Consider the following 27,958-nt stretch of genomic DNA (forward strand, 5'->3'; position numbering starts at 1 on the left):
CAGTATTACAGGTCATCTACATGTCCAATTATGTGGGAAGAAGCAGCACAAAGAATGTACAAAGATTCAGATAAAGGACAGCCATGCCACACAATCAGATAACGTTACAACGTAGCATATGGGACCATAAATAAACATCATTCTGGTACGGATTTCAAAATAATGGCTATTCATGGGCATAATTGTTTCTCATTCATCACAACAATATTTCAGCATCATCCATGGAAAAAGACCTTCCTCAATGTTTTTTTTTCAAAGTCTTGTAATAAAAATATATAAAAGAATGTCTAGGAACCCGTGAAGGTCCCGGGGTAAAATAGGCCTTCAGCAACCCATGCTTGCCACAAAAGGCAACTATGCTTGTCATAAGAGGCAGCTAATGGGATCGGGTGGTCAGGTTTACTGACTTGGTTGACACATGTCATCGGTTCCCAATTGCACAGATCGATGAGTTTAGTTTTACGACGCACTCAGCAATATTCCAGCTATATGGCAGCGGTCTGTAAATAATCAAGTCTGGACCAGACAATCCAGTGATCAACAACATGAGCATCGATCTGCGCAATTGGGAACCGTTTAGTTGCCTCTTACGACAAGCATAGTCGCCTTTTATGGCAAGCATGGGTTGCTGAAGACCTATTCTACCCTGGGACCTTCACGGGTATTCTACCCCGGGACCTTCACGGGTCACTAGGAGCCCTGAACTATAGTGAGGTATAAGAATACAACTGAGAGTGATGTGAATTAATTAAGATCTTCACAGCAAAGGCAGTGGGGTAGCCTAGTGGTTAAAGCATTCACTCGTCACGCCGACGACCCAGGTTTGATTCTGCACATGGGTGCAATGTGTGAAGCCCATTTTCTGGTGTCCCCCGCCGTGATATTGCTGGAATATTGCTAAAAGCAGTGTAAAACCAAACTCATTCACTCTTCACAGCAAGGATTCTAATCACTATACCGCTGAATCAGCTATTTCAAGAACTCACAAGATCTCAGCATGATCCTACTGCTGGAGGCCATGACTTGAAATTCCTGGTCTAATCTATAGGACTTTTTATCCCAAATATATTCTTTTTCATGCATGTCAAGTTAGACATCTATAAACCCAGCTCGCTCATTTAAGATAAACAGCCTCTTGGGATTACATATATCTGTGATTGATAGAGATTGTCCCTCCTGAAAGTCTCCCGTATCTCAGTCTATTTGGTCCAGGATGGGCTCCAGCAAGAACTGATTAGAAACATCTGCAAATATTTGAACTATATGCTTGTAGTAATTTCGAAAAGGCTCTGAAATACAAGACTTCAACAAAATTGACATTAAGATTAATATAAATATTGTGAAAACATTCTGTCAAAAAACCTCAAGTCCCATATGGTACAGGCATAATATAATTCATGTTTCCTTTGATATTTTGTGGAATATGACCTTAATGAGAATTTGAGATTTTGGAACCACATCAGATATAAATCTATCTGTATTTGTAACTTCCTTAAACTTGGATAACTCTGGCTAACCACATGTCTCCATTCATCAGTCTCCTAATTACTTAATCTCACCTTCAGATTGATTCACCTTATCAAACCTCACCATTTCCCTTCCCGAGATTGTTACACCTTACCAAACCTGACCTATCCCCTTCCTCAGATTGTTGCACCTCACCAAATCTCACCATTCTCATCCTCAGATTGTTACACCTTACCAAACCTCACCATTATCCTCAGATTGTTACACCTTACCAAACCTCACCATTCCCCTTCCTCAGATTGTTGTGCCTTACCAAACCTCACCATTCCCCTTCTTCAGGTTGTTGTGCCTTACCAAACCCCACCACTCCCCTTCCTCAGATTGTTGTGCCTTACCAAACCTCACCATTCCCTTTCCTCAGGTTGTTGTGCCTTACCAAACCTCACCATTCCCCTTCATCAGATTGTTGTGCCTTACCAAACCTCACCATTCCCTTTCCTCAGATTGTTGGGCCTTACCAAACCTCACCATTCCCCTTCCTCAGGTTGCAGTGCCTTACCAAACCTCACCATTCCCCTTCCTCAGATTGTTGCACCTTCCAAATCCCTCCATTCCACCTTCTCAGATTCAACATCTAAAATCACATTTTCGATTTGTAAGTAGAATTCTTAAAGGACTTAATTTAGACAGACTTTAAGTTTATCAAACTGTCAGTCCACACAAATGTTAACATCAATATATAAAAACAAAAGACAACTCTATACCCCCAATTCATGAAAGACAACACCAAACTGAAGTGCAAAGATTAAATGTATTGTAGTACAATCACAATGTTAAACCCCATTCTACATGTCATTGTTCACTGCATATCAATAAAATCTCCGAGCACGTTGGTATGCATCATTCGGGACATGAGACATAATGGGGTCACGACAGGTCATCACTGGTCAGGTGACCATAACCCCTAAATACGGCCACATCTCACAGATGGCCGCCATTGACTGTATAATGTTCAAAGGCCTGGCAGATTTCTGCATCAGCAAGTCATAAACTTGAGCAGGAGTGTGAAGGAGAGTAAAGTGTTTATAATAGGCTGTGTTGTGCAGTGAAGGGGTGGTGGGGTTCTGATATTTTCACTTATATCATTGTTTCCTCCTATTCTTCCTAACATGTGAAACTTCCCACTGTAGCTATACCTTTCTGATATTTTCAGTTATATCATTGTTTCCTCCCATTCTTCTAGATTTGTTATAACCGCTATACTCAAACATGAACTGATTTAATTGGCTTAATTAAATATGAACATCATCTTTCTTACTAATCCTACACATGGGCTTTTTAAACTATCATATACATGAATTCCATGTTTAAATAACGGCCATTAATATATATGAAAACCAAAAGGTACTGCTTTATCAAATAGCCAACATCAATGGGATATACACGCATTATAGCTCCCATACATTAGCAGAGACTTGCATGCACTCACAATGGTAAATTTCAATATGAACATTTTTACAGCCATCTGAGATGATTAATATTTTCTTTTTACACAGGTTAAACAGACTGAATTTCAAGGATCAAACAATAGAAATATTTCAGCTGATTGAAAACTCTTAAGTCTGGAGCACACAAACTATTGAATGATGCATGAGGAACGTCTTGTGCTACTGAATGCAGTCACAGAGTGTGAACATTTGGTTGAATAGTACAACAAAGATGGGAGCTACAAAAGCAAACAGGACAAAGAGATGTTAGCACTACTTCTACTGTAGCACAGTGTCAAAGTATAGGACTGCCTCTTGGAACAAGGCCAAAAATCGGAAGACATCATGGTTACCAGAGTGAGTGAGTGGGTGGGTGAGTGAGTGAGTGGGTGTGTGAGTTTAGTTTTACTCCACACTCAGCAATATTCCAGCTATATGGCAGCAGTCTGTAAATAATCAAGTCTGGAACAGACAATCCTGTGTTCGACAGCATGAGCATCTAGCTGTGCATTTGCGAACTGATGACATATGTCAACGAAGTCAGTGAGCCAGACCATCTGATCCCATTAGTCGCCTCTCACGACAAGCATCAGACACTACAGGCCAATATTCTAACCCAGACCTTCATGGGTAATCAAATGGGAAGGTTTGTATTTTTTCTGGTACATCAATGAAAAGACTGGTTATAGGCATACAGTCTCTACTCCTGGAGGCGAAGGGTCAACGACAAGCATATTTACACAAGTCTACCTAAATCAAATAGACCAGCGTATCATGGTCTAAGTGGCGAGACAATTTATCCCAATACCAGTTTAATGAGGAGAGACAATATATCTTGAAGGTAGTGGAAAGGATCCTGCGAGACAGTCATGATCACAATAGTGGGGTAACATCATGTACCCCAGTAATTTACAGTTTCTAACAACAGAACAGATATGACAGATAAAATGGCTGGAAGTTTACTTGTTTTTCATCAGAAGCTGTTTCACATTCACATTCACTTTACCAGATGTCGATCTTATAAACTTTCAACATTTTATGCTTAAGAAAATACAGTCACACATATTCATTATACTTTGATCTAGTATACTGAAATTTGAAAGTGAAGTTTCCTTTGGGAAGTTGTGTTCCTACACCAATGCTTTCACAAATAACTAACGTAATTTATATCAGAATTCCGAATTAACAAAAGCTAATACATCGATCATACTTGTTAATAGTGTCACTTGTCAAACATCTAAAACATATTTCAGTATTTGAAGACAAGTATTTTACAGTTCACAGTTTGAAAAGTCTTCACGCTCCTTCACTTGTACACCGACTCCTTTGTTCTTGTAAAACAGATAACAGACACAAACAAATTCCTTTATGGTTCAATTTGCTTTTAAAATTAAGAAAGGATTTCAGAGAGACTCCTTTCCTTACAACTTAATGTTGTATTTGAGTTGTATTGGGCTACAGAGTCTCTTGAGGCAATAATACATAGACATATCATGGACAATGATATAAATATCCTGATATATGGCATAAATGTGTTTTGTATGGATGCACCCATAATACATAGTTGACGACACAAACATAGATACTATTGATGGATCATTACACCATTAAAATGCAGCATAGGAGTGACTGCAAAATTCAAATCTACAGACACTGTTGGAATTTGATGTTGTTGTTGTTGTTGTTGTTGTTACACATAAAATCAGACCCTGTTGGATTGTATTTTGCTTTCCTTAACATCTAAAGCTAACCTAGTTTTCACTGCTCGAATATCTGTACATAATATGTCCAATGGCATGAACGCCTACGATATCCTTACTCAGCATAGCACCAAGAGATTGATGAGGATTCATGCTTTTTTATGTATCGCCTCAAAAAAAAATTAAAAACTTTTTGTGCCAGGTTGAGTCAACCCCAATCTCCGCCAGAATAGTTTCCCACTCCGACACCAATGCATGTGGTCACATGACTTCATGTTTCCATTTCTGATTCATCCGTATGACATCCAGATGGAGGCAAAATTCAATTGTTCCACCCTCCCTCTATTCCGGATACAAATATGGAGCTGACAAAATCTTGGATGGAAAGGTATGGTTGTCATAAGATTGGTACAAGCTGTTGAGATGTGAAATTTGAAATGTATTATTCTTGCTAGCAAAATAATTTGGAGACAAAAGCAAGAGCACTACCTTAAATCAATTTTCTCACAGTAAATGTGGGCACTCTGATTTTAAGGCAGAGCCACGGGAGGACATGGCCTTCCTTCTGCTTTCAACTTCCTGCACTCTTATTGCAGAGAGCAAAATTTTGACATGAATTCTTACAATATTATCACTGTATCTATACAATTAATAAAAGTAAGGGAGTATGGTTTCATGCCATTTTTGTCAATATTCCAGAAAAATATCAGCCATTGGACACCAGAAACGGGCTTCACACAGTGCGGGGAATCGACTCTCAGGTTTTCAGCTTGAAGAGCAAATGCTACCACTAGGCTACCCCAACATCCCCCCCAAACAATACGCTGTTCCCAAAACATTTTGCTATTCATTATTGTTATTTATGTTTTGTTATTTACTCACAACCTTTTAGAATGCTGATCAATTAGTAAGTACCTTTATGTGCAAAAATTCAAATACGATCATTGTAGCGCTTTAAGACTGCTTTATGGAGTGGAGCCCTCATACAAAGACTTTAACTGAGTAATTATTATAAAATATTGTATATATTTGTAGACCCAGTTGGAATTAAACAGACTGAATGAATGAGTCCATAACACCACTACCCCACCTGCTACGGTATCACTTCCAAATGAAAGTTTTGTTTTAGTGAACGGAATGTTCCATCGAATCAACTATGACTTCTAAAGTGCTTCTATTCCTGACTTGATGCTGAGGCACCTGAATTTATCAGCTGCAAGAGGCACCTGCTTCTTCAATGGTGTCATGTTGTGACTGACACATTGGAACAGAAGGCCATGGCAGCCATCTTGATATTATCTTATCACCGAAATTTCTTCATGTTGGAAGCTATTTCCAGGGTTTTGATGTCCTTGGCACTGCAGATATCTGAATCAGGCAAAATTATCTTCATTTCCACTTTCCTCCAGTGTTGAGAACTTTGATATAATATATCTAGCCCTACTCCTCAAATGCAGATACTACAAAATGGTAGTAGTTGAAATTTTAATTGATAGGCAAGGGGTTTCTTTAAACAACTCGGATGAGATCCGCTGGGTAAATCGATTTGAATACACAGAATCAGTTTTGTCTGACACTGAAAATGGTAATATTCAGTTCATACACATCCATATATGCCTGAATTATGTAATAATCAGTAGAGTCAGTGAGTGTGATTTGAACAGAACTTCAGACACATCACTTCAGACTTCAGACACATGACTTCAGACACAACTTCAGACATATCACTTCAGACATCACTTCAGCTTGACGAATTGATATCACTTTGGTACATCCAAAAAGAGATGTTGACAAACTTCAGACTTTATCAAAGAAATCCACGGTTCAAACCCTTTTACATCAGAATGTCACTGTATTGCAGATGGCTAGGCCTTTCATACCATCAGGGTTAAAAAATTAAGACAGACAATATCTCACCATAAGCTCAGATTCACTAAAGAGTGTTTCATTCATTTCAGAAGGTAGAAAAACTCTAAGGCAGCTGCTATGTCAAACCCCACAGCTTAGACTTAACCGTTGCCACAGTGGGTGTGTGGGCCAGTTTGACACACACCTTTACTAGAAAAACAATTTACACTGTGTGCGTATTTTTATCTTTAGGCCTGAAAATTTATATTTCTTGTTTTATGGAGTTTTGTCCTCTAAAAACCCAAAGGCAGGAGGGGAAAAAAATCACCAGTCAAAGTATTATTCCACTTAAGTACACAAAGTATTTTACTTTTGGCAATTTATGAAGTGTATATATGGCAAAAAACAATCTAAAAAAAGATTTTCTTTCTAGTTTACATTTTTGGCCAATGAAACAATAGGATTTTATTTTTGATCACGGAAAATTCACTTTTATTTTTTTCTTATTCTTGAAAAAATACAGCAGGCGGATGCATAAGACAAGAAATAAAATTGATCTGGCCTTATCACTTTTTACTAAACAGTCACTGATTACAGGTTTCTAAACGGTGATCCACTGATCCTACCAGAATATATTCTTAAGTATTTACAAGTCAATAAAACTTTCAAATACTTGTTGCTCAGATTTCACTGCCCTTGAACACTTTAAACTCTCCAAGAAGTTGATTTCGAAAAGCGATTAGAATTTCAGAGTACAGGTGTTTCCATTTGAGCTCAGTTTGTTTTCCCTTTCAGTTTCAGAACAGTATAGGAGATAAAGAAGGGAAATATTGGTTCATGTTTCACTGGCTCTGAATAAGGTCCAAAACAATTTATTGCTGTGTTGTTTTTTGCAGCAAAAAATATATTCTTAAATACATAACAATGCTTTGCAGTCAATCTGAATAAATTCTTTGATGGAGTGAGTGAGTACAGTTTTAAACTGCTTTTAGCAATATCTATGGGACACCAGAAATGGGCTTCACACATTGTACTGACATGGGGAATCAAATCCAGAACTGTGGGTGACGAACAAACACTTTAACCACTAGGCTACCCCATCGCTCCAGACATTGATGGAAGAAGGTAACCTTGTTTCAACTGGTTCGGTGACATAAATGCCACCTTGTAAAGCATACAGAGTACTATAGCTTTGCTTCACCTGAAAGGTGGATGGCATAAACACATGGGGCAGAATCATGTTTTTCTCTGCTTGTTTCTCTGCTTACTTCTGCACAGAGAAATATTTAGACTGTGTGCAATACTGTATCCTATTTTGGTCAACAGCCTTGTATGTGAGGATCCAAGTAACTTCTGGATAAAATCACAGCTTAATTTGACGTGGCTTTCACACAATGGATCCCTTCATTATCAGGATCAGTGTGGGAAATGCTTGGCTGTCACATAACAAAATGACTGCAGTGAAAATCAACACAACAACAAACGTTCATGCTATGAAAATGAACACTGGAGATAAAAAATAATAAACACTGTACGTAGCTATACAAACAATAATGGTAAAAGTACCTCTGCAGCAATAAATAATCTGAGTCATATACTTGACTAAAAAATATTTAAAAAATATAAACATCAGAAACTGAACACTATGACAACAAACAATGACTACCAAACCGAATAAAAGCTGATGATTGGGTAACAGGGGAGGAGAATGGAAGAGCCATTATACAGAATTGTTATAAAGAGGCCCAGGGCTAATAATTTTGTAAAAACAAAGAATATAGCCCCTTGCATGGTTGGAACTTTACCTAAACTGATGGTACTTTTAAATAACTGTCTGAACCTAAAGTGAATTTTGTTCATTCAATTAATTGCATGAACTTTAGATATGACAGAAAATATATTGCATTTCATACCATCTGTTGCATTTGCATTAAAGTTGTTGATATATGCATCATAGTGTTCAGTATGGAATAAGATACAAGTAGAAATGCCTGAAGGTTTAGTGTGTGCATTGTTGTCCTCATTATTGTAATAGGTGCTACCTTGAAACACTCATATCTCAACATTGTTGATCTTCTGAGTACAAAATGCCCAACTTGTTGGAATACAATAACAAAAAGGTAGGCTGTTTTTGTGAAACTTATATGGGCGTAGCTTATGCCTAAGGCAGCAATTTCTCAATTTAATGAGTACTTCCCCTTAGTTATTTGAGGAACTTTTAAAGCATTCCTGTGTCTTGTACATCTGTTAAAAGGCCCTTGAAGCACTTCTTGCATGCACTGGTCAAACAGGCTACTGTTTCTTGATATCCAACTTTTGAATTGAAAACTAACATTTCCTTTCTGCCTGGTCTAGGTTACATGAGGTGTGGTGGTATAGTTCAGTGGTAAAAAATGTTCCATTGTTCCATATGCAGAATGCCTGGATGAGCCCATTCGTAGAATTTCCCCTCTCCTCCCTTCCAAACACCTCCCTCCTGATATGTGGTGTCCAACTCCACTCATATATGCTGGGCAACTGGACTTGGACTTGACTCATTTACAGATGAATCTGGGTTTCCCCATAACCCTATACCATAACTCCATGACTAGAGAATTGAACCCTGACCATGACAAACACTTGAACCACTAGACTACCATGTTTCCTGCAGTGTAAGGAAGGACTGTCATTGGAGCAGGTATAGGGAACTGAACCCTGACCATGACTAACCAACACTTGACCCACTAGGCTACTATGTCTCCTGCCATGTCAAACTGAGCAGATGTGGAGAACTGAACCCTGACCATGATCAGCCAACACCTGACCCACTAGACTACCATCTCTCCTGCTGAGTGAGGTTGGTCTGACATTGGACCAGAGAGGGCAGGCAAGGGCAATGACATCAAAAGTAGGTGAGGATCTGTTTGAGAATCTGGTTGTCAGAAAGGAAGTAACTGTCATGATGACATCTCACAGATCCCAGACAGACACCAGGCATCGCATTAGGTGTATCAAAGATCACATGATTAACATGTCTCGTTAAGTATTTTTCTGGAATTCTTTGAAACAGACCTAAAGGTCAGTTTTTCTGATATACTAGTGATGGGAATATTTACAGTAATTCCTTTGAAGATAATATCTACCGACTGTTGACTTGTAAGTGTACATTGCACAAATGACCTTTAACAATATAAGAATGATCCGTACCATGTGTTCTGCAACTTCCTAAATTCCTTATGTTGGTATTATATGCTATTCCAGAGGTCAAATATCATTCGGAAAATCTTTTAAAATATTAGCTGATGGTATAATGTCATGTTATGAGTATGTCAGATTTGTCTGACAGCTAGGGAAAGTGGGCATGAGTTTCAACAGTCGATACTCTAATTGTGACAAAAGGGTTTGATGATGAGAAGCCTCCATACATGACAGTGGCAACAAAGTATTTTACAACACCTCTTATGTGAACAGTATAGATGCGATCAATCAAACACCTTTACCCTAAGAAATGTTATGACCATTTCAAAGAGGTGAAAAAAAACATGTTTATAGTCAATAAACATCTGAAAACATGATAAATCAGTGACCCTGGGATTATAGAAACGATAAACTGTCACTTACATTCTCACATTGTCTGAATGATGTCTTATCGATGATACTATACACACGGGCACACAGAAACTGTCTGTCATCACAGGATTTCATAGTATTTTCAAAACCAGCTGAACAACATTATCTGGTCATATAACTGCCCTTATCAGGATTGTTAGCTTTGCTCCAAGACTACTGAATGCCAAGCCCATGGATATATAGTGATACAGTCTAAGGTCCCCAGTTTTTTTTAGAGAGACCATGTGTTCTTTTGAATGTTTTTTCTGAAAATATCATTGAAACTATTATCTATTACCATTGTGTAGGTCTTGCCAACTACAATATGACCATAAATTATTGAGAATTTTAAGAATATGGTTAACAGGATTTCTATTATAAACAACCTTGACCAGCTTTCAAGTGCTTGGTTTCATTAAAGAGAGACAACTCTGTTAATCGTTTTTCAATAGTTTTTGAAGAGTTATCCCCCTTTGTTGACTTGCTAGCAGACAACATTTACAGTGATTCTCTGTATGGATGATTTAGAGAAGACGGGGGTTGATTTTAGAGGATTATAACAAAGACATCAGATCAGTTAATGTGATTTCAAGTAGAACAGGCATTTCTTTGTCCACTGTTTATCATATTTTGAAAAATATTGCAAATGGACTTGGCATTGAGGACCAGGGAGACGCAGGTAGGCCCAGAAAAATGACTGTCAGTGACAGAAGGCAGCTTGGTATTTTTGTTTCTAAAAACAAACGAAGACGTTTAGAAAACTTAAGGCTGGATATGATTGATAGAGGAACTGTGGCTGTCTGTAAGGAGGCAATTACAACTGAGCTGCAGGCAATGGGTTGCAAGAAAAGTCAAGGAATTCCATCACCGATCATGAAATGTGATTTTCTCAGATGAAAGTTCTGTGTGGCTGTTTTCTAATACATTGAAATTCTGGACCAAACAAACTGAGAAACCTCTGTACCACTACCAGCACCCAAAGTACTGTCCGAAATGGGGTGGGGTGGCATATCTGTGCCAGGGGCAACATCCATCTGTGTAAGATTTGAAGGGAATATGAACAGTAAGCAGAACACAGATATTCTCATGGGACATTTACTTCCATCTGCTCACATGCTCTATGGAAATTTTGATTTTCCAGCAGGACAACGACCCAAAACATCATTCAAAGCATTCAAAGGCCTGGTTTCGGTCCCAAAATATGACATTACATTGGCCATGCCATAGCCCTGACCTAAATCTTATTGTTTCTGCATTGCATCAATAAGACAAATCTGACAAATATTGCTGAAATGAAAAAGATCAATGTTGTCCGATATTGGGACAGCATGGACCCTGACCTTCTGACTTCTCTGATCAGTAGTATGGCCTGTCAAATTGAAGCCTGCATTGCTGCCCATGGTGACTTGACAAAATACTAACTGTTCACCTGTCTTTGAAACTGGAGTTATGTTCTGCTAATATTCACATTTAATATTTTAGTAAGGAGTGAAAAAAAAACAACAAAAAATTACCATCTTATTTTCTTAATAACTTAATAACTTCTGGCCATATTTTAACATAATATAAATTTCTTGCACATATGGAGTGACTGAGAAATCAATTGTTTATCATAAAAGTGTTCATAAAAGAAATATTTCATTGTTATCATGGTTCCTAAAATCAGTATCAACATGGGAAAATAAATCATATTTTTTCCTGACTGTTCATAATAGTGTCAACATTATTTTTTGATTATTAACAAACATCATTAACAAAAGAACAGTAAATGATTAATGAAAAAACATGCACGACAAAAGTCATGACATGACCCACTTTTCTGATGAAGGTTCAAGCAGAACAATCCACCATGTTTCTATTGTATATAAACTACAGTGAGATCGCTGCCATATGCAACAGAAGATAAATTTAAACAAAAGTGCAGGTACTTGGGAGAAACTTACACAGTTACCGATGAATTTTGTTTTGACTTATTTTACAAATTTCAACAGGACCTAGGCCAAAGAACCTAGAAAAGCAGAAGTGGTTGCAGTTATTCTTACACTGTAATCTGGAATCATAACCAGAATACAATCACAGGGCATTAGGGCCTATTCTAACTCAGAAATTCCCACAGGGGGGACTAGGATGGACTACACTGGACCAATCCATGAAGGTCCAGGTTAGAATGTTGATCTTCAGTAACCTGTGCTTCTCATAGGAAGCAACTAATGGAATTGGGTAGTCAGGCTCACTAACTACCTGTCGTTGGTTTCCAATTGCACATATCAATGCTCGTGCTGTTGATCACTTGGTGTCTGGTCCAGACTCAATTATCTATAGGCCACCCCAATATAGATGGAATATTGCTGAAGACAATATTTTACATCAAAATTCAAACAGAATAGTATACACTGCAGGAACCTGCACAGGAAGATAAGGATGTGCTGCTGAGGACCTTTTCTAAACCAGAATCCCAAGAGGAAGACAAGAGCATATTCCTGGAGACCTATTCTGCCCAGAGCATTTACAGGGGGTGAGATATAGTCAGGGTATGAAAACATCTGAGGGGTCACTGACCCCATTGTCACATCTGCACTCAGACAGGCAACATTGCACCCTGCTTGCCTACTTCTGGACAGATTCTCACAGACGAGTGCTTATCCCAAGTGGATGGTACCTTTACAAGGCACCAGTCTGATTACAAGTGTACTCTGTGACCCTCAGAAGTGGTGGAAGTCAACTGGTTATAACTACAATATCACCCAGACATGGGATAAATGGTAGAGCTCCTCAGGCAAAGTAGGTCTGGTTGCCAGGGTAATGAGATGATGTATGACAGTTTTCATTGGTAAAAACATTTCATCATCATTATCTCAGTATGGTAAACCTTTACAATCATGAATATTCTGATGTCTCAAGAATTGTTGATTTTGTCAAGAGATACTAGAATATGACAATTGAATTCTACCCTTGCTCATTAAAGGAAAGGAGTCTGAAAGGTAACTCCGTTGCTCTTAATATTTACAGAGTTTTTTAAATAATTTTCGTGCAAAACTGATTTCAACTTTTCTTCAGACTGAAGAAAATTAGACCTGCAGTTTGTTGGTTGTTTCTGGTCTTGAACAAAGGTGTGTTGCATAAGGTATTTCATGGTAATTCTTAAAGGTCACCTATAGTTGACACCTTTAGAAAACATGGTTGGGAAATGTTTGATATTTCAAACTTCATAATTTACATGTAAACCTCCTAAAAGACATTCTGTGTAACTCTTAATACAAGCCCTACTCGCAAATATATGCAAACGAGTTCTTCAAAATGGCCCATGACTAATGACAGGTCCATTTGAACGCACACCTGAGTGAACAGGGAGTTCAGGTGTGCATAGGTAGATGACAATGGCCAAAGATTTGACCACTGTCCTTACCATGTCTTTCTGTCAGTGTGCGGGCATAGATGGATGGGAGGTCACATGAAGCTGACCGCTGGCCCATCATTCATCACTGTCATTATCTGTTGCATTGAATAACACATCATGAAGTCTCTTTCACCTTGTGGCTCAGTTAAAGAATGTAATTCAATAGTCAGTGTTGCTTGATTAAATTCCTTGTGCTTCATTAAATGGCAGGTTCAACATGGTAACTTTGTGTGTACACAAGGGTCTGTCCTTTCATGGCCCTATTTGGACATTTCAGCTTCAGAAAGCAATTTAATTGGAAATTTAACAGGAACATACTATGCTATGTTTAGTTCCAGGGATCAGGTTTATTTTGTAAGTGATATATTTTGTTGTTAACCCACCATGAAAATGTTTGTTTACTGACAGAGAAAGGCCAATGTAAGCTGCAACTTTGAACTACACACAGAATGAATTATACTGTATCGCTTTGTGAGAACCAGTCTGTATTATCCTTCAGATTTGCGTACCTGCCTAACTGATCATAAAAATGTTCATCTTAAGGCAAGCTTAAGGAAAACTGAGGCATACCATGCTTGTAGGCCAGAGTTGGTCCCCATCAACCACCCTTGGGTTGAGTGGGCAGGTGACCTGGTTGGGTATTATTCACATTATCAACCACTGATATGTCTTGGTCCAGCATTAAATATTTACAGAGAACAATGCACTGTTAAACAACAACTAGCTGGGATTTACCAGGGTCAGTCTTTTTGCGACAAAGTGTATCATCCTGAAACAAATACTGTATCTCAGTTATATCACAATATTATTTTACATTTTGAAAAGGCTTTTAATAACTATTCACACTGCTGTACTATTCCAGTGTAAACGAGTAACACATTACAAGGGTCTGTCCTTTCACGGCTGTATTTGGACATTTCAGCTTCAGAAAGCAACTTCATTAGAAATTTAACAGGAACATACTGGTATTGCTCCAAAAGACATCCCTCATATCTACAGAGTAGCAACTATGTTGACAACACTTGTCAACAATGTTTGTCACTACACCATAACATATTTACTGATAAGGCTGTGCCAAGCAGTGGATGCAAATGTTATCCTCACAGACATTTGGAAATTATGCACCTAGCAACTTTGTCAGCACAAAGTGTACAAATTACAAAACAGTGTTGTACACAATTGAAAACATTAGCTTGCAAATAACACTGTTTCTTTCAAAGAAATTACGACCTAAAGATACAATCCAGATTCCACATGGAGTCTGGTTTCAACTTTCACATGTTATCCCTGGAAGTTTGTTGTGGCAGACTGACCTGCCTTAAACTACAAAAAAAAAACAAACGTCAGCATCCACCAGCAAATGTCACAGCAAGGAAACTGCTGGTTCCTCGGAGAATCACATTTTCCCATACACCAGCCAATGGCAAGATGACAAAGAAAGTAGTTTAACATCACTGTCAGTTATATTCAACACACAATACCAAGCTAAGTGATTTGCACACTTCACAGAGTCAGCAGCATGAAAATTATAACACTGTCTGGTTGAGATTTGATTATTTACAGACCACCTCATTACAGCTGGTACATTGCGGTAGGCGTAAAATCAAATTCACTCAGTCACTCATGGCCTCTAAGAACAACATACCACAGATGTCATAGTGTGTCAACTTGATATAGAAGACAGAAAGTGAAGAATGTCTAAGATGCTTACTACTTTGACATAGTTCTAGGAATTAATGTTTTATATGATGCAGGTCACTGACCTTTATCACTACAATGAAACTTTGGCAACAGGTGTGTCATTGACAGACCATGGATCAAGATCCCAACAAATCTGGGATTCTCCATACAACAATAACCAAATGTTCACAACCCAAGCAATAACACAGTGAGGGACACCACAAATGGGCTTAACACATTGTGCACTGTGTCAAATCAGTCTTTGGAACGAGGAAAGAACGATCCTTCCTACATCATCACAAACAGTACAATGAGATCTTGGAGTATACCATACATGAAGCCCAACCTTCCATACTGCCAGGCAAGGTGTGAAATAGTCAGCCATGCTCATGTCCTGGACATTGGCTTATACCATCAGAATCATGGGCAGGATATTTTCTGTCCCCTATCATAAAACATACCCTGATACCAAATGGTGAGACAATATCAGCTGAGAGTATGTCGTATACAATACAGCACTGGTATATACCTCATATATCACCTCTCAAGCAGAACTACTTTACCACCTCTGTAGCAGCGATACGGAACAATTGCAATATCGCAACCACTGACTGAATCATACTTAACCCAAAGCAGTGAAAATACTTATAACACTTGTCAAAGGGACAGATTAAAATGAGGATCAAACGGTCACACGGTGTGGTCAGGATGACTGAACACTACCTCCATGTGATGTTTCCAGGCTTCATGCTATTATTCACTAGTTTGTCAAGCAGTTAATGACGTAAGTTACTTATTGCTTCTGCAGAGTTACTGCCCTTTGGCACACTTGAAATCTATGAAAGAAGGTTAACATTAAAATCTATCTTTGTTAACTTTGTCACCTCAATAGAGTGATCATGGTTTTCACATTAGTGCTACCCATTTATCATTTCTGGATTTCCTCCCTCGTCAAGCAGACATGTTTTGATCCACAGGAATCACAGTTCATAGCAGACAAAAGCCAAAATCCCTCATGTTCTGTCAAGTACGTAGTGCTAGACTGTCCTATTTCTGTATCACAGCTTTAACTATTACAAAAGTCATGTATATCTGTGATAATTACCTCTTGTAAACATGATGTACAATTGTTATAAAATGTGCCCAAGAGTGCATCTGACCTTATCAGGTTTGCTTACTCGGCAAATTAGGGATGAATCACTGCTGCAACCGGAAACTCAGAGATGAAAGATCGTCAGCCAAAGAAGCAAAACTATTTCCATATCCTGGGAAATCCATAATATCCTGTGCATATCACCTAAAACTTAGAATAGGCTCTCCTATAACAGCCTTTTATCACTCTTTTTTAACTTAATTAGATATGTTCAAACACTGTTAAGTTCAGTTAAAATTCATTTATTACTTTCACAATGGCTGCTGGTTGATGAGACAGTAAAGGATGCTATCTGCTGCTGTCATGTAATGAATGTTGGGCTTTATGGGTAAAAACAAACCAATCAGATGAAGCCAACTGATACGTATACTTATAACCTGCTGTGGGATAAGCAGACAGATCATCTTGCATTATAGGTAAACAAAAACAAACGGGCGAGATGATCATCCACCCCTCAGTGCAGGTCTTACATGAAAGTCACATGACTAACGCCAAATTCATCCCCAAACAAACCATAATCATATCAGCAGACAGGTAATTCATACTCGCGCCCAAATGTCTTCTCCCAATTAACTGTAAACATACATTGTTGCTTTCTTGTCAGGATGAGTTAGCTCCAAGCAGATCAAGTAATCACCAAGCAGACATTTCAACATTGTATTCTCTCTATCCTTGTGTTCTCACAACAGCGCTGCAAGCGACTCAACCAAACGTATCAACTGGAGCTCACACATATTCCTGCATGTATGGCCTGATTTGCAATGGCTCTAAATTTGTATATGAAAGTGCAGTTGTTTGAGCATGTCAGGCCAAATTAAACATGCTGTATAAGGATGTTCCTGGGACGAAAGTTCAATCTGACAATTCCTTTGATCTGGTTCTCTGCACTGAGTAAATATTCTGCAGTGCTCAAGGTTTCTATGTACAAGTAGAAACAGTGAAACCTGAACTGGTGCTTGCCATCCTGTGTGTAACTATTTCACCAGCATACATCAGTACATGTATTATTTCTTATCCCAACTGACAGTTTGATGTATAATGCTCTATCCAACCAACACTTCACATGCATGTACAATCCTTAGCCCAACCAACACATAACATAAAGGTAAAACCCTTAGCCAACCAACAGATAACATAAAGGTAAAATGCTTAGCCCAACCAACACATAACATAAAGGTAAAATCCTTAGCCCAACCAACACATAACATACAGGTACAATCCTTAGCCCATCCAACACATAACATACAAGTATAATCCTTAGCCAAACCAACACATAACATACAAGTATTATCAATAGCCCAACCAACACATAACATACAGGTACAATCCTTAGCCCATCCAACACATAACATACAAGTATAATCCTTAGCCAAACCAACACATAACATATGAGTATTATCAATAGCCCAACCAAAACATAACATACAGGTACAACCCTTAGCCAAACCAACACATAACATACAAGTATTATCAATAGCCCAACCAACACATAACATACAGGTACAATCCTTAGCCCATCCAACACATAACATACAAGTATAATCCTTAGCCAAACCAACACATAACATACGAGTATTATCAATAGCCCAACCAACACATAACATACAGGTACAACCCTTAGCCCAACCAACACATAACATACAGGTACAATCCTTAGCCCAACCAACACATAACATACGAGTATTATCAATAGCCCAACCAAAACATAACATACAGGTACAACCCTTAGCCCAACCAACACATAACATACAGGTACAACCCTTAGCCAAACCAACACATAACATACAAGTATTATCAATAGCCCAACCAACACATAACATACAGGTACAATCCTTAGCCCATCCAACACATAACATAAAGGTAAAATCCTTAGCCAAACCAACACATAACATACGAGTATTATCAATAGCCCAACCAACACATAACATACAGGTACAATCCTTAACCCATCCAACACATAACATACAAGTATAATCCTTAGCCAAACCAACACATAACATACAAGTATTATCAATAGCCCAACCAACACATAACATACAGGTACAATCCTTAGCCCATCCAACACATAACATACAAGCATTATCTGTAGCCCAACCAATACATAACATACAGGTACAATCCTTAACCCAACCAACACATAACATACAGGTACAATCCTTAGCCCATCCAACACATAACATACAAGTATAATCCTTAGCCAAACCAACACATAACATACAAGTATTATCAATAGCCCAACCAACACATAACATACAGGAACAACCTTTAGCCCAACCAACACATAACATACAGGTAAATCCTTAGCCCAACCAACACATAACATACACGTATAATAGACCAACCAATACCAACAACACCTGTACTACCTTAAGTCAAACCTACACCTACAACAGATGTGCATAAGCCTGGCCACCCCTACAACATGGGAGCAGACATTTGCCAGATATCAAATACCAGGGAGGGCCCACAGGAGGTGCTAGAGAGAGAACCATGTGATACAAACTTTCATAACACTGTCTAACATTGCATATATCTAAGTACCACCTGCTGATATATAGGATACATGCATAAACATCATGGTCTCTGTCGTGTACAGAACATAATTCTATTCTTATCCTCCTAAAATGCAGTTAATACATCCAGTAATCTGAAGTATTGCTTTAAACAGTTATTTTATCTCTTAAGTTTTGATAAAGGTACATGACAACACGTCCATCAACAACTGACAAATAGGTCATAAACCTTATCAGGCTAATGCCTCACACAAATAATACAAATCTGTTTGACACAAATATCAAGTTGATTATACGAAAAAATAAATTAAAATCATAATTACAGTCTTGTGTAGATTTATTCTATCAAATATGGGATTTACTTGATAAATATTCATTAAGACTTCATTAAACATACACAATACAAAATAAATACAAAAATCAAATGGAGCAAATCTTTAATTTAACAATTACAAAGACAACAATAGTTGGACACAGGATTGGGTCTCATGGGGTCTCTCTGCTGATTGACACCTGGAAGGTTCATCACCATGTTAACCCCTTAGCCTAACAAAACTACAACCATATCACAGCTATTTTGTGCCTATTCAGCACAATCCTCCCCATCTGACAGCTATCCTCTATTGAAATTTGACTTCAAGCCAAATGGAGGATCAAGGAATCCTTGCAGAGGATTACAATGTAATTGGCTTCCAAAATAGGTACAGGCAGCTAATCAAAAGACGCTAAATGCCTAAAGACTACCCCGAATATGTAAGGGACGGTTTGATTTGAATGAAATTATTCAGAAGATTATCAAAATCAACACAGCGTCTTCAGATTCACAATGAATGCTTGAAGGAAGGGGCATATGGAATAAAAATGTATACACCTCGTGTTGATTCCTTAACCAATTCCATGATTCAGCATGGTTTAGAGGTGAGTGATCCTGATCCTTGCGATTTCCCATCATGACATAAAAAAAAATGCTGTATGTATTCATCCCATGTAGAATTTAACACTATGCATGCAATATCTCATCACAATCTGAGGCATACCTGTGGTGAATTTCATTAAAATTTTAACTATATAAACGACTGTAAGTTCAACAGGAATTTTAAAAATTCAAATGTCCAAAACATTTCTGCTTGTACTGGTTCCATTACTGATGAATATGGTTCATATTTCCCTCCTGCAGTGTAGGACATTGAGTCTGACTATAGTGTAAGTAATTGGCTTCCTTTGCAGGAACTATGACTAAGAACAGGTTTCTCCTCCCAATTGTTGTAACCAGAAATATTTTTCCCCTTCATGGGATGACTCACTTCCAATAAGCATATGCCAGTTTAAATGTAGTGTTGGAACAGAAACTTATATCCACTCAGTTTCAGAGGAAATACTATTCTGGTTTTACACAATGTTAATGTAGATAGGTAGGCAGTCCATTACTTACAATACACTCATGCCAAAGATAAACAAAGTATACAAAGTAACAACATATACAGTATCACACTACACTTTACATGAGAGTTGATACAACATAAAAGGGTGTAATACGACGTGCATCACCATACAAACAGATTATGAACTTCACAAAATGTAAACACAGTTCCATAGTTCGACTGTGTGAATCACATTATATCATGGTTGCTTCAACATACTTGAGTGTAATACGATGCATGTTTCCATAAAAGACTAGCAATAAAACACTTATACCATGGTTAATTATTCTGTTCAAATATGGATGGATGTATCAGTGCATGACCAGCCTGCTCTTCACAATGTGATGTGAGATGCGGTGTGTTGGGCCACCCATGTGGAGCCTGGCAGGGAATGTGCTGCCATCATTCCACCCTCTCCACCTCTCAGTCTATGACTAACATCTCTATACTTCACACAACAACGCAACACCACGATTTATAGACGCCATGGAAACAGGTTTCCCAGACCAGGCTGATCCACTTCCTCAAACCATTCTCAGAAATCAGGATGCCTGTATTCTCAGGAACGTTGGATTCAAGTCAGATATCTTTGCTACTTGTAAAACGTATACATATACATGACCTATAGTGAGTGCTCCAAGTGAGTCTAAACTTTTGGTTGGTAGGATATTAGTCTGCGGTATAGATCCTGAGGCAAATATATCCAAGAAAGCCCATGCAAATCAAGAAAATGAGGCAAGTCTAGATTGGCTTACCTTCTGAAAATGAAGAAAATCTCAGGGTTCCATTTCATTATAATGTTTTTTTTACTATGAACTGTTTTGCAGTAGAATATGTTCATTTCAGAGAGTAGTTGTTAGTCTGGTAGGATGTCAGTCATTACAGATATTGGAGACGATTTCACCCAAACTTTTACTGTAACATTTCACTATAAATCTTAAGAAATCAAGAAGCTGACTTAAATGCATCATTCCCATGATAGAACATAAATTATATTGCACTTTACATTACATTTATGAGCAAGTCAAAAGGATCACCATATGTTTAATACACAATTCAGTTCACTTATTGTAAATATACTTGACAAAAATAGTTAGGGATATATACAAAATTTTAAATTATGAATAATGATTTATTTATTCACTGACACACTGATGAAATATCAATCATAAAAATACCAAAATCCCTAAAATATATTGTACTATGTAATGGAAGAAATCTAAATATGGCGATACGTATCGTATCACACTTCCATTGAATTGTGACCGATATTTCGAGTTTTGTCCTTTTGATAAGAAACAATGGAATGGTGGTCCCAAGTGAAAAAGGCTTAAATACTTTCTTTCACTTTTATTAACATGCACAAACTCTCTTGCTGATGGTAAAACTTCAGAATGTGCACACACCCCTCCTCTTGTCACTGCCCTATCTTTCTTGTACTTCACATATCTTTAACACTGTTACATCCTTCATTCTTGTGTAACAGGGAGGAAGGCTTGAACACTAATAATCTATATGTTACAACAAAACATACTTGTTACCATGTGTTACACAGCTACTGCACTTCCTTGATTGTCAACATAATTATATACCTTGAGTACAAAGAATACCAACAGCAAGTGCACCTTCTAGCCTCTGTCTAATGTACACCATATAATACTTGACATGTAATATATGTATATATTATCAGCCTAGTGAGTACATGAATTACCAACAACGTAATACATGGAAAACATTCTTCACTGTAAACCATCCCTAAAAGTAATTTAGTTCAAATCAGTTTTTCAAATTTACAAAGTCTTGCATCAAAGGTTTGTGTTTATACAAAGAAGGCAAGCAATTGGTTAAACTCAGCTGCCCGGGATAAAGTGGATTATACAATGATGAGCCTGGCTGAGTATGGACCAGTACATGAGTATAACTGCCTGTATCACACTGTATGTGATAAGGCACTAATGGTTACGATGAACCGCCTGGCGCCTTGACTCAACACAGTAGTTGTTCAATGAACGGAACTAGATGAACCACCTGGTGCCTTAACTCAACACAGTAGTTGTTCAATAACAGAACTAGCAAGATTATCATGTCAGATCATGCATCTTTATCAGTATCTGTTCGAAACATTTCTGCATACTTTCAAAAACAGGAAGTTTAAACTTGCCTAAAAAATATTGTTATCTTGGCAAAGTTATCAGTGGATGAGTGGGTTATCTCCTAATGTGATCGAACTATTTATAATGTAAAAGCATTTACAAATACAACAGTATTACAAACATTACATATTAAGATAATGGTTCATAGTCAGGTTCAAAACCGTTAACAGTTTAAACATACAAGGAAAGAGTTTTTCATTAGATCACAAGCCCATGCAGTGTTGCAGGGTGTACCACATGTGCAAGCTAAGCGTATTTCCGACATTTCCCCAAGTTGAAGCTAGGGCAATATACATCTCCAGGCTGTCCCACTAAGTATCCTGTAATGACGATGCCATACTCCCCCTGCCACAATGCAGAATAATAAATATTTTCCTTACAATTTATGAGCAGCTGAAATTCCACATACAAAAAGCATCCTTCCAGATCCCTGCTACAGGCTATAAAAAACACTGGTATAGAGGACACACTTGCTATTCCATCCTTGCTTCAGACAAGAGAGTACTGTGGTATAAAACAGTTTATGGCATGATCACCATCAACATTCAATATCATCACCATGGCATCACTGACATTACAATAAATCTACAGAGTTTGTGAGCCAGTCACTGATCCGAAGCCTGTTTTGACGAGTGTCCAGTAAGTGTACCATGAATAAGCCAAGATGGACATAAAATTTACAGGAAATATTATCATAGACAAAGTTCGGCAAAACAGAATGAGACGAAGTGTGGTTCCAGATTACAGCACTAATTTAGGGATGTGCATGCATAAGCATGTGTGTGGCTGCTCTAGTTTGGGTGAATGCCAATTCTATAATGCTATCTCAGTGAGAAACAGAACACTGACTGCAAGCAAAACCAGTCGCTGTTCTATCCTCTCAATGTCAAGAGACAGGCAGGGTAACATCAAGTAGGGATCCCTCTACCAGGGATCAAACCAATGACCACAGACTCTCAGGGCAAACACTGAATCTACTTACCTGGTGTACACAGCAGAGGAAAAAGACTTCTATATACAACACAGTAACTGCATACACAGACTGAAAAGCAGCATTTAACTCTTGTACATTGCAACTAAGCAACCGCTATGACCTGCCACAAGAAGTTTAATTTTTCTGTAAAGCATCCAGACACACATACTTGACCTCAAAATGCAAAACACCAGAGAGAACATCTGTCGTCCACATAAACCTGGCCAAGTCTCAAGACCTCTGGACAAGTAGATATCGACAGGCCACTTGCTTAGGACAAGTGAACATTTTGAATATGCCCCCTCCCACAGCTATAAAAGAGGTATTGAAAGTCAAGGCTGACAATGATGTATCAGTGCATGGTTCAATACCATGTTATACACTAAGCATGAAAGTGAAGAGGTTCTCCTCATAAGCCCAAGGCTACACAATTTAGGATCTACAGATTCTAATACTCAAAATTTCCATATAACATCACAACAACCTTAGAGGAAGAAATGAATACTAAGGATAGCAGTATGTCAATATGTGAGTGAGTTTAAAACTGTTTTAGCATGGGCAATATTCAACCATTATCACAGCCTTGAACACAGAAAATTGCCTCACATATTTTATGTATTGAGAGAGTGTTAGTTTTACTGCGTTTTTAGCAATATCCCAGCAATATCATGAAACATGAACACCAGAAATGGGCTCCTATTGGTTAATCAAACCGGCTCATAGTGGATATGATTACCTTGACAATGTGACCATATCCCGTATTGCCACATCACTACAGCTCAATGATGGATGACACCAACATGAAAACCACTAAAGATTGTACTTTTCAGACTCCAGTACCTTTTTGTTGAGGCAGCCCAGTGCTCAAAGCATTCACTTTTCGCATCAGGTTCAATTCTGCACTTGGCTACAATGCATGAAGCCCACTTCTGGTGTCGACCACAATGATGTTGATTGAATAATATTATTAGGAGTGTCAAACTCACTCACTCACTAACTCACTCACTCACTCTAATATTTACAGCATAGCATCATATGGATGGAATCTGGCTGAGGGAGGCATCATATTACAATCACAACACGCTACTGTATCTTATCACCTATTTTCCAACTAGTTATGATAATCTACGTGTATTAAAGATAAGTAAGTTCGAGAAAGGAATAACATGCCTTCACAACTAAATCAGTGGCATATCTGTCCATCATGATATGTCTTTGTGATTATGTAAATTGTTATTACCTATGTATTGAATACAGCATGATTAAACAACACTGTCAGACTATTTGTGGTTACCAGACAGTGAAAAAATACCAACTCATAACCAGGCTATGGTTGCAGCCCACAACTGACACGTGATGTAATGCGTCTTTAATTTCCACATATCATCGTCACACCTGTTGCCCACACCCCTCTTCAAGGTCCTAATTCTGCAAAACATTTTCATCCAAATCATGCAGGTAAAGAAGCCTCATTTATTAACGGTTATTCACCCTTTTCAAGATGGGCAAGTTATATCACCTTTATCTATTTGTGATTCATGGTGTATTGAAACTGTTAAAAAATTATGCGTTGACATCATGAGTTGTGTCGTTATGGCTATACGGAATGTAAACACGATAACCCATAGTACAGAAATAGCACTGTGGTTGACGACATATTTAAACATATCAAAGGGGTGTAACAAATAGTTTTGCACGAGTGTCTCGGTTGCAAGTAGGTTACAGTGAGTAAATTAATGCTCTAAGCATGAAATCAACTTGACAGTAACAGGATGAGAACTATACATCTTTGGGTCTCTCATCCACCTGAGGACACCTTCTTTCCCCTCATTAAGAAAGTCACTAACATAATTATTTATGTTTGGTCTTGTAATGTCTTGTAAAGTCTTGTAATCAGTGCCAATGTTGTGTCATCATACAAAAGAGGACCCCTTCTTTCCACGGCCTTGCTAAGAAAGTCACCAACATAATTGGTAGTCTGGGTCATATTCAGTGCTGATGCTGTGTCAGCTGTGTCATTGGTTGCTGCTCATGATTTCTGCCACTTGTTTGTTTCTCATAGACGACAGCTTTCCCACAGACATCATGCGTGGGAAAACTACTGAATATGGAATACGTAACTAATATCATATTGTGTTATGGACCAAATTTATCTGAATAAGCATTTTTCTTTCCTGAATGCCATACATGTCTAATAAACAAGATACATAAAATTATGACTAAAGAGGATTTTTAAAAATACTGTTCATAAGTTTACTACTGTCAAGATAAGTATACAATATATATAAAGAAACAACCTACATGAGCCAGACAGTGATTTACATGAATTAGACATGCACCAGTGGTTTATTTCACTCTGCAGACACCATTCAGAGTATATCTGTATTATCTCACGTTTGAAGGTGTAAAAATGCCATTTAATACAGCTACTTACTGTGGCTGAAAAAAAGTAAGTTTGCAGACTAAACAAGCCTTACTGCAGCCAAGCACCTGTTTGCTATTAAGTAACCCTTATCAGCAGTTGTCCATAATGAATTGGTTACATTTAATTTGTTCACACAAAACTGTATGTTAAACAGAATGCATCGACCAGTGCATTGTGGAATATTGTCTATTCATCTTGACAGAACACCTACATCGGGACCTTAGCATGCTTAAGGTACTCAGCCATATCAATGTCTATTTAATATGAGACAGGGTAAAACTGCAAGCTTGTCGTTTCTTCTTTAAGCAAGGCTCTGTACATTCAGTACATGGGACACAGGAAAGCTAGCGTAATGGATTCAGTGTGGGCAACTTTCAAATATGGAGAAATGCTATATCTGGGCCAACCACAGGCTGAACATGTGCTGTACACTCTCTACAGGTACAAGTTCTGGTAGGTCCTTTTGGACTGAATTTCTGCTTCTGATATTTTCTGGTAGTTTTGAATAGAAATAGCATGCATGTATGGAAAAATTATTTTTCGATTATGAAATGAGTTCAAAAACATTGCATAGAATTACTGGGTCTATTGCTTACTGTTGATTGCTTGAATGTACTATATAGTCTAATTATCATCTTGTTTATTGCAGACTGGACCAATACACCAACTTCAATTAACATAAGAGAGATAATGACAGTGCTTTTCTATAGCGTGTTATTCAACATGGGATAACAGTGTGATGCCATTGTTATCACGACAATGGTGTAATCCTGCAACAAAGTTCCTTCCATGCAGCATTGTATCCAAACACACTGTTATACAATGCTGGCCGATAAGAATATGCGATAACACTTTTACTGGGTCCATTTTAGTAGAAAATGTAACAGCATTATTTTTCACATGGAAACCAGAATCTTTGATTAATGAAACGTAAACATTTCATAAAAATTTCACAATTCTTTTCGTTCTCAACGTATTTTTTCATCACACACATAAAAAGCAGTAAATGACGCGAAAAATGCAGTTCAATTGTGAACTTTCGTACTCTTTATATATACTGCAGAGGCCCGTCTCAAGTTTCTAAGAGTTTCGTCTGCTTTATCTGACAATACTATTCAAGAAATATTATGTAAAAGTCAATCCCGCTGCGTCACTTGGATTTCACAAGCAGAAAAAATATATTGATCAAATATAATAGCGTACTTACACCTTGTTCAGCGATTGCCCATCCAGCAAAAAACACTGTCACTATAAATAAAGTCCTCACACCGCAGAGCCCCTGTATAAGGTTCGCCATAGGGACTTCTCTCGCCACTGCCCGTGGACTTCTGCACGATATCCTAAACAAAACCAATCTCCCTCCTGATGCAAAGGTAACACACTCTTTAGAAAGAATATGTCATCCGCATCGCATGCAGGCTTTTAGCTACCTCCACAAATCTCACTGTCTAACTCTTCCAGTCAAACAGCGAAAAAGAGTATAGCCTCTTCTCTTAGCCCGTCAGTGGGGGATAATCCAGTGAGTTCACTGGCTTGAGGTGGGAGTGAATGAATCGCCGTGCCGCCCTCGTACTGAGGGGGGTATTTCCTTAGGATCTAATCGTCCTATGAGACAAAACGACTTAGTCATGCATACATTACAGTGCAGAGCTGAAGGGAAACAGTTTCCTTCAGTGTGCGACACTATGGACATTGTTTATTCTCGAATGGCGTAGTTTGACAAGTATTTACCCCTTGTGCGGAAGGGGTGTGGGCAATTCCTTGAACAGCCAGGGGGGGAGATGGTATTTTGTGGCTCGTCTGCAGCCGCTATTCTGGATTTCGCACCTTCTCTCCGGTTACCAAAGCACCGCGAGCTCTCAAGAAAATCATATACATTCCCGTGCAAAGTCTTTCGTCTCACTCTACGGCCCAACTAAGATTTGGTGTGAAAGTTTCTTAACACTTTTCTTCGCAAAGTATAGCAGTTTTAGGTTTTCGAACATTAACAACTATCTTTGAGTGAATGTAACAACAGGTCCCGGTTAGCAACTGCTGTTGTCTGAAATGAACCCCATAACTGAGAAAGAGTTACTGAATTACAAAGCTATATGTAATCAAAGGGTCGTTTCAGTATTAATCTAGCCTTGCCAAATATTAGACTTAGAGTTCCA

General features: G+C 38.1%; 1 protein-coding gene across 3 annotated transcripts in view; it reads right to left on the bottom strand.

The window, feature by feature from the left end:
* The window catches only part of LOC137268463 (basement membrane-specific heparan sulfate proteoglycan core protein-like), a 215,648-nt gene extending 188,225 nt beyond the window's left edge, over positions 1-27,423 (bottom strand). For all 3 annotated transcript variants that reach the window (XM_067803030.1, XM_067803029.1, XM_067803028.1), the window contains exon 1: positions 27,013-27,423. In XM_067803030.1, the coding sequence (XP_067659131.1) occupies positions 27,013-27,102 (90 nt within the window). In that variant the 5' untranslated portion in view covers positions 27,103-27,423. The remainder of the gene's footprint in view (positions 1-27,012) is intronic.
* Between the last annotated feature and the right edge of the window lie 535 nt (positions 27,424-27,958).

The sequence above is a fragment of the Haliotis asinina genome, chromosome 16 (assembly GCF_037392515.1).
Source record: "Haliotis asinina isolate JCU_RB_2024 chromosome 16, JCU_Hal_asi_v2, whole genome shotgun sequence".
In the NCBI taxonomy this organism is placed as follows: Eukaryota; Metazoa; Mollusca; class Gastropoda; order Lepetellida; family Haliotidae; genus Haliotis; species Haliotis asinina.